Genomic DNA, 8,699 nt, shown 5'->3' with positions numbered 1-8,699 from the left:
TCTCAAAAAAAAAAAAAAAAAAAGAAAAAAAGAAATATAACCAATGCTCAATCTGCCCCACATTTGTCCTTGCTGGTAGACCATGTTAAATTTAGTTCTTCAGTGGGGTAACTTCTGATGACCAGACTTGGCAGTGTGGTCCTGCACTCCAGCCTGGGCAACAAAGTGAGACCCCATCTCAAAAAAACAAAACAAAAACCACAAAGAAATCACTGGATAGCATCTTCTTGGGTTATTACATATCATACAGATATCCTTTCCAATTCTCCCCGTGATATTATGAAATATATTTGTTCTTAGTCACCATTTCCTGTCATATAGCTCCTAAAATCTTCGAAATCTCTGGAGTGATAACTTTTGTATGCTAATGGTGACTGCTTTGCTGGGGGCTCCAAGATAGCCTCAGGATGTGGGCAGGTTGCCAGGAGAAACCACCAAGTGATTGGAGGGTTGAATGTTTCACTCCCATTCCGGGACCTCCAGGGAAAGGGACAGGGGCTGAAGGTTGAGTTGATAAACCAATGGCCAGTGATGTAATCAATCATGCCTACCTAATGAAGCTTCCCTAAAAACACAAAAGGAGTTCTGAGGGCTCCTGGACAGCTAGCGGCACACTCCTGAAGGGTGGTTCACCCTGCTTGTCTTTTCTCCTATACCTCGCCCCATGCATCTCTTCCATCTGGTTATTCATCTGTATCCTTTGTAATATCCTTCACAATAAGCAAGGTGTTTCCCTGAGTTCTATGAGCCACTAGAGCAAATTAATCAAACTCAAGCAAGGGGTCGAGGGAACCCTGATTTGTAGCTGGTCAGCCAAAAGCACAGGTAAGAAAACCTGAAGCTTGTGATTAGCATCAGAAGTGCAGGCAGTCTTGTGGGACTGAGCCTCCAACCTGTAAGATCTGGAGCTATTTCCAGGTAGACAGTGCTGGAATTGAATTAGACACCCAGCTGATATCTATGGCAGAATGGCTTGCTTGGAGGCCAGGTGCCGTGGCTTACACCTGTAATCCCAGCACTTTGGGAAGCCAAGGTGGGCAGATCATCTGAAGTCAGGAGTTCCAGACCAGCCTGGCCAGTATGGTGAAACCCTGTCTCTACTAAAAATACACAAATTAGCCAGGCATGGTGGCAGGTGCTTGTAATCCCAGCTACTCAGGAGGCTGAGGCAAGAGAATCGCTTGAACTCAGGAGGCGGAGGTTGCAGTGAGCTGAGATAGTGCCATCGCACTCCAGCCTGGGCTACAAGAGCGAAACTGTGTCTCAGAAAACCAAACAAAAAAGAATTGCTTGCCTGGTGTGAGGACCCCTGCATATTTCCTATCAACAACGTAGTAAGTACCTCCTTCCGATTTTCACATCTCTAATGGGAAGTTGATATTTGCAACTATCTGTGCCTGTGTTTTCCAATCTCACCCAAATGTACAATGAAGTTTCTTCCCAGTGGGAAGATATAAAATATTAGAATGCCAGATATTTACATTCTAGGAATGTAATAAAACTATTGTTCATCTAATTGTTAGCAAGAACAAGAATAAAATCAAGAACAATTTTTAAAAGGTACTCAAATGTCAGCTTTATTGTTTCTATATAAACACTTTTATACTGAAAACTGTAAAAATAACAAAGTTTGCTGGGATTGCAATCCAAATTTTTGAAAGCCAGAAAATCTAATTATGCTATAGCCAAACTACCTAATGCTTTCTTTATCCACAAGTAACTTTGCTTCAATTTCTTGATGTTGGGTTTCATCTCACTGACTTTGGGCTTCTAAGACACATGGGAATACTTATATCGTCTTTGCTTCTTTGGGTCAAATCAAACAGTAGAGCTAAAGTTATTCAAATACATTCAGATTACACAGATCCCTTATGAATTACTAGTATCATAGTAGGAAGAAAAAGATACAAGAAAAATACATCCTAGAACTCATTATCAAAATTATTGGTGTATAGTCTATACTAGCATAGAGTAGCTTTCTCAACCTGCTATATAAAATTACTAGCAAGAAAAAAAGGTGCAAGAATAAGATTTATGGCTGAAGTGGCTTGGTGTCTTGATTCCCTATTCTAGCATTCTCAGAAGGATCCCATCCATTAGACACGCAGAAACTGCAGGGACATTTGAATGGTCTTGATTCCTTCTGAAAAAAAATGATGAAATGGATTAATTGGAATATTGTACCCCAGAGAAATGTAATAAACCCTCAACTATAATGTTGTTTATTTTGGTAAGTGTTGGAACAGGGAACACACACAAAAAAGGACATACAGGCCAAAAGCAAAACATTTTAGGAGAAAAAAAGATCAAAATATGGGTACCACAGAATGGCAGCTTGTGGGTCATTTTGTAATGGTAACAAGTGCAGATTGTCAATAAAACATTCTAGTCTCCGTTCTCTGAATGCCTTAAATGTAACTCATTCTGCTGCTAGACACTCTGCTGAAGTGTTTGTCCTCTTACTATACAGTGCTACCGTGAAGATATTTGTGACAGCACGTGAAAGTATCAACCTAACACCAAGAGTGACCCCTAGTGTAAACTATGAACTCTGGATGATAATCCTGTCAGGGTAAGTTCATCAGCTGCAAAGTGTGCAATTCTGGTGTGTGACGTTGACAGTAGAGGCGGCATGTGTGGGGTGTGGGGGAAGGGCTATGAACATAAAACTTCTCTGAAAAATAAAGAATAAAGAATATATTTTTAAAAACTACAAACATGAACTGACTTATCCAGGGTCCCTGGGGATTCAGAAAGTCCAAGCAAATTCCCTAATTCCCTATTCCGGCAAAAGGAAACAAACCAGATACCCATCCACATATATAGCCAAAAAAAAAAAAAGGAAAAGAAAAAGAAAAAAATTATACTTACCTTAACTCCCTTAGGCTCCTTGTTTGTTGGTCTTCTTTCATGCTTCATGGGAAAAAAATATATATATGTTTATTGAAAACTATCAAGAAAAAGATTACTAATATTACACATCTATATAAGGGAGAGAAGCTAGGGAATTTGTTATTGAGACAGGGTCTTTGTTGCCCAGGCTGGATTGCAGTGGAGCAATCATGGCTCACTGCAGCCTTAACCCCCCAGGCTCAAGTGATCCAGCTGCCTCAGCCCTCAGCCACCCACCCCACAGCAGCTGGGACTTACAGGCACGCACCACTACACCCAGCTAATTAATTTTTTGTAGAGATGGCTGATTTTATTAATTTTTTATATTGCCTAGGCTGGTCTGGAACTCCTTGAGCTCAAGTGATCCTCCCACCTCAGCCATCCAAAGTGCAGGGATTACAGACGTGAGCTGGGAGTCTTTTTTTGAGACTCTTGTTTTGCTCTTGTTGCCCAGGCTGGAGGGCAATGGCACAATCTCGGCTCACTGCAACCTCTGCCTCCAGGGTTCAAGCGATTCTCTAGCCTCAGCCTCCCAAGTAGCTGAGATTACAGGTGCCCACCACCAGGCCCAGCTAACTTTTTGTATTTTTAGTAGAGACAGGGTTTCACCATGTTGGCCAGGCTGGTTTCGAACTCCTGTCCTCAGGTGATCCACCTGCCTCAGCCTCCCGAAGTGCTCAGATTACAGGCCTCAGCCACCGCACCGGGCCTAGAGCTAGGGAGTATTAATTAGGTCTTAATTTATGAGTGTCACTCTCCGGAATTGGACAGCCCCGGCCACATCACATCAACATACCCTACGAACTCCGCCGAGTAACATGTATCTCAATCTTGCCATCTTTTCTCTCTGCACAGACAGCAATGTTCTTACTCCTCTCCTGCTGTAAAGCCACTCATCTTCGATTTCCCTGAGGACTGCTGCTCCTACAGACTCTCGACGGAGTAAAGCTTCCGATAGAGGGGAAACAGATTCGCTACTAGCGTTGATAGTCAAGTTACTAAGGTTCTTTATCAACGTCTCGGAGGAGATTTGAGAGGCCCCTGAAAGAGAAGGTTAAAAGCCATTACATTAAGGGGATCTTCAACATTCACACTTCAACTAGGTCTGCCCTTAAGCAGGGGAACAGGGCGCTGTGTGGGAAATTCCTCAGGGTGGAAGGTCACAGTAAACAACGCACAACCTCTAGTCTTTTCTCAAAAATCGTAAAGTTATCCCAGCGCGGTGGCTCACGCCTGTGATCCCAGCACTTTGGGAGGCCGAGGCGGGCAGATCATAAGGTCAGGAGATCGAGACCATCCTGGCTAATACGGTGAAACTCCCTCTCTACTAAAAAATACAAAAAATTAGCCGGGCGTTGTGGCGGGCGCCTGTAGTCCCAGGTACTTGGGAGGCTGAGGCAGGAGAATGGTGTGAACCCAGGAGGTGGAGCTTGCAGTGAGCCAAGATCGCGCCACTGCACTCTAGTCTGGGCGACAGAGCAAGACTCCGTCTCAAAAAAATAAATAAATAAAAATAAAAATAGAAATAAAACTACAAAATTAGCCAGGCGTGGTGGTGCATGCCTGTGATCCCAGCTACTCGGGAGGCTGAGGCAGGAGAATCGCTTGAATCCGGGAAGCGGAGGTTTGCAGTGACCTCAGGTTGCGCCACTGCACTCCAGCCTGGGCAACAAGAGCAAAACTCCGTCTCAAAAAAAAGGAAAGTCAAGGCAGGAAGAAGTCACTTGTACAGGGGCACATGATAACACAGCTGACCCTTGAACAACACGGGTTTAAACTTTGGGTCCCCCTTACGCGAGAATTTTTTCCAACCAATCACAAAATTCGAAATCCCCACACACACTGTTAACCTTTTTCGCAAGGTTTCGCAGGGCCCACTGTGGCACTTGATCACTTACAGATTTTGGGGGTCTCCTGGAACAATTCCCAGAGTATAACCGAGGGATGACTGTAATCCCTTGTTTTCTAGACTGTTTTATTATTATTATTATTATTATTATCAAGACGGAGTCTCGCTCTGCCGCCTAGGCTGGAGTGCAGTGGCGCCATCTCGGCTCACTGCAAGCTCCGCCTCCCGGGTTCACGCCATTCTCCTGCCTCAGCCTCCCGAGCAGCTGGGACTACAGGCGCCCCCCACCATGCCCGGCTAATTTTTTTCTATTTTTTAGTAGAGAAGGGGTTTCACCGTGTTAGCCAGGATGGTAGACTGTTATTGTTTGAGACAGGGTCTTGCTCTGTCACCCAGGCTGGAGTGCAGTGGCACTATCATGGCTCATTGCAGCCTCTACCTCCCAGGCTCAAGCGATCCTCCCACCTCAGCGTCCAGAGTAGCTGGCGCTACAAGCGTGTCCCACACGCTGCCCTGAGCTAGCTTTGTTCACTTACACTTAAGAGATCCCCTGAGTATCTCACAAGCATTACCTACCGTACATTCTGTGGAATCTTGTGAAAGAGACAAGAAAAACCCATATACTATTTTCTCCCAGAATCCTCATCCTTAAGCAAAACTGGGCAGTCGAAGTAAGTGGCTGTTACCCTCTCCAGTTAGCCCTAATTTAGTTGCCCAGCTTCTTCATGGTATTAGATCTCTTCACTCAAACTCTATTTTGGGAAATCAACCACTCATTCTCGTCTCTCCCATCCGAACTGTGAGGCGTATCCCCTACATACGCATATCTCATACAATAAGAAGGTTATCGTTAACTGCCCCCTGTATGTGTGTTTTGTTTTGTTTTTTGCCCCCTATATGTGAAAGTATTAAACAATATCAAAGTTCGAGATCGATTCTCAAAGTCTAGGGACCTGTGCACATGGAAACGAGGATCCTTTGTGGAACTGTGAGGTACTAAGGCAGACGCAAGGAAAGGGAGAGACTGGGGGTACGTTCATTTTTCTTTCCCACTCGGATATATAAACCAGCATTCTTTCTTCTGGACGCAGGGGACACAGCTAAGACCAGGCGCAGAGGGCGTCAGCGCGCCAGCGGCCCAGTTCCCAGACCTCCCGGCATCGGGCAGTCGAAGTTGTTGGCTCCAGGGTTTCTGCCGCCACCACCCTAGACACCCAGCCCCGCTGTCAGGGTCATAAATAAGACTTCAAACCACGTGGAGGGCCTCAGTGGCCAAGCCCGCGCTTGGGTGCTGCTGTAAGAAAGGAGTTCTCCACCGGAAGACCCGGCCTATCAGGGAGCAGAATTACCCAAGCAGTTTCTAGATAAGCCGCCCTCCGGTGTAGGTCCTGCTACTAATTTACATTACGGAGCACGTTTACGGCCTCTCCCTTCCATTTTCCCAGTGAAGCTGTTAGTCTGTTTATTAACATTTAGCTGGAAAGCCAGTCTCAAAAATGTTGGCTTAGAGCCCGGACTCGGTGGCGCACGCCTGCAGTCCCAGCTACGCAAGAGGATGGACTGAACCCAAGTGTTCGATACCAGCCTGGGCAACATGGAGAGACCCACTGTCAAAAATAAAAATAGGACGGGCGCGCTGGCTCACGCCTGTAATCCCAGCACTTTGGGAGGCAAAGGTGGGCGGACCACGACGTCAGGAGATCCAGACCAGTCTGGCCAACATAGTGAAACCCTGTCTCTACTAAAAATACAAAAGATTAGCCGGGCGTGGTGGCACATGCCTGTAATCCAGCTACTTTGGAGGCTGAGACAGGAGAATTGCTTGAACCGGAGAGGCGGAGGTTGCAGTGAGCCGACATCGCGCCACTGCACTCCAGCCTGGGCGACACAGAGAGACTCCGTCTCAAAAAAATAAATATAAATAAAAATAATGTTGGCGAGAGATTAAGAAAAACTTTAGGTTCAACTGAAGTTAAAGTTTCTCATATTCTTTCATTTTTTTCCCCTATCTTTTGTTTATTTGGTCTCTGTATTTGTTCCTTTTTACCGTTCCTGACATGTATTGCTGTTGGGGAAGATACTGATGCAACGACGCCATGAGCCGCGTTCTGTGATTCCAATTATTTCTCCCCAGAAACTGGTCTTAGAAATCTGAAGTACTGGCCGGGCGCAGTGGCTCAAGCCTGTAATCCCAGTACTTTGGGAGGCTAAGGCGGGCGGATCACGAGGTAAGGAGATCAAGACCACCCTGGCTAACACGGTGAAACCCCGTCTCTACCAAAAATACAAAAAAAAAAAAAAAAAAAAATAGCCGGGCGTGGTGGCGGGCGCCTGTAGTCCCAGCTACTTGAGAGGCTGAGGCAGGAGAATGGCGTGAACCCAGGAGGCGGAACTTGGAGTGAGCCGAGATCGCGCCACTGCACTCCAGCCTGGGCGACAGAGCAAGACTCCGTCTCAAAAAAAAAAAAAAAAGAAAGAAAGAAATCTGAAGTACTCCTAAGCATAGTGAATAAAATAATACAATTCTCACCACCACCATCACCGCTTTTAATAAAGTCTTTGACCTCTGTGTTGACTACCTCTGGTTTGAGGTTTACCTAAATACATTCCTCTTGCAAAGACTGAAGTCAACATTAAAAAAAAAAAAAAAAGAAGACGGCAGCCTTTTGACCTCCCAACCCCCCTATAGTCATATAGTCAAGAAGGGCATTATCTGGCTTACCTGAATCGTCCCGGGAATTTTCTTCGGTAAGCATTTGTGGAGACCCTGGGATGTAGGTTGGATTAAACTGTGATGGGTCCATCGGCGTCTTGACACAACACTAAGCTTCTCCTGGATCTTTGAAACGTAGCAGAAGCTGATGACAGAGCCTCAAATTGCTACAAGGTAGCCCGGAAAGAGGCTGAAAACCGGAGCTCCAACGAATGGTCAAAGAACTGACGTAAACTATAGGTCCGGCTTCCTTTTAAAATACAGATAGGCCAATCTTCCAGGATATTTGAATGTTAATGATCCCATGATTAGAGGATTAAGGGATCCAAATGATTAAAGGTGAATGGGTGTAGTTTAGACTCATAGGGTAGTTCTTCATCTGCTTTGCATTAAAATAATCTGTCGGATGTCATATCTGCTAGAAAATTTATTAAAATCCTCTTTTTGTGGTTCTGTCTCCCTGAGGTTGCCTTACATATAAGTTGTTTTTTTCTTGTTTTTTTTTTTTTTTCCCCAAACTCTGCTCCTGGAGATGGCTTCTGTTTTGTGAACTGGGCTTTAGTGTTCTAGTGCAGAGAGGAGAATGGCAGTTCTTACCGCCCCCGCTCCACCACCACCACTGCCCAAAAACTCCCAATTAAGCTAACTGAGAAAGTTTCCTTTAAGTTTTCCTTGCTTCAATCATCTTAAACCTTTGCTGCTACTAAGAAAGAAGAGAGGAATAATGAAGAAGTATCTGTTATGAACACTTTCATAGCTTGATATTTTAGGGACATGTATTTTTTATTTGTTAATTTGTTTTATAAACTATAAACAGTACCTAACATTTCTGAGCAGCTGAAATTAACTAACCTTACAAATTGCTACTCCCTCCCCACAAAAAAATGCTTGTATTTGTAGCAAAGCACAACAACATTTAACCACTGATTGTCTGCAGGAGGTGGAAGAACAAGTCCCCAGCTGCCCCTCTCATCTTTTTCCCTCTTATTCAAATACGCACCTTCCCCCATTCCCTCTCTAGGTGGAAACCACGAGAAAATACTCAAAGGCAACCTTGTTTGGGTTTGGTAAAAAGCAAAAATTGAAGTTATGATTAAGAAATATTTTCATAGAGAATGAGCAGCCATAGGCATAGATCATGTCCCAACACTTTATGCAAGTGATTCTCAAAAGTGTGGTCTCCAGCATCGCTTAATCAGCCAGCAGTTAAAGGCTGCAGTGACCTATGACCGTGCCACTGCACTC

At 44.7% G+C, this 8,699-nt stretch overlaps 1 protein-coding gene across 2 annotated transcripts; it reads right to left on the bottom strand.

Moving 5' to 3' along the window:
* Nucleotides 1-1,550: 1,550 nt before the first annotated feature.
* DPPA3 (developmental pluripotency associated 3) lies at nt 1,551-8,322 on the bottom strand. Of its 2 annotated transcripts, XM_003811794.5 has the most exons (4): nt 7,464-8,322; nt 3,689-3,933; nt 2,872-2,913; nt 1,551-2,143 (listed from the first exon to the last, which is right to left on the bottom strand). In XM_003811794.5, exons 1-4 carry the CDS (start codon nt 7,543-7,545, stop codon nt 2,033-2,035), a joined length of 480 nt encoding a protein of 159 aa, XP_003811842.1. In that variant the 5' UTR covers nt 7,546-8,322; the 3' UTR covers nt 1,551-2,032. The 2 variants fall into 2 exon arrangements, with proteins under 2 accessions (XP_003811842.1, XP_034791185.1); XM_034935294.3 differs by lacking the exon at nt 1,551-2,143 and having other exon boundaries at nt 2,162-2,913.
* Nucleotides 8,323-8,699: the final 377 nt, after the last annotated feature.

The sequence above is a fragment of the Pan paniscus genome, chromosome 10 (assembly GCF_029289425.2).
Source record: "Pan paniscus chromosome 10, NHGRI_mPanPan1-v2.0_pri, whole genome shotgun sequence".
Classification (NCBI taxonomy): domain Eukaryota; kingdom Metazoa; phylum Chordata; class Mammalia; order Primates; family Hominidae; genus Pan; species Pan paniscus.
This window is presented reverse-complemented; position numbering and strand designations above follow the sequence as displayed.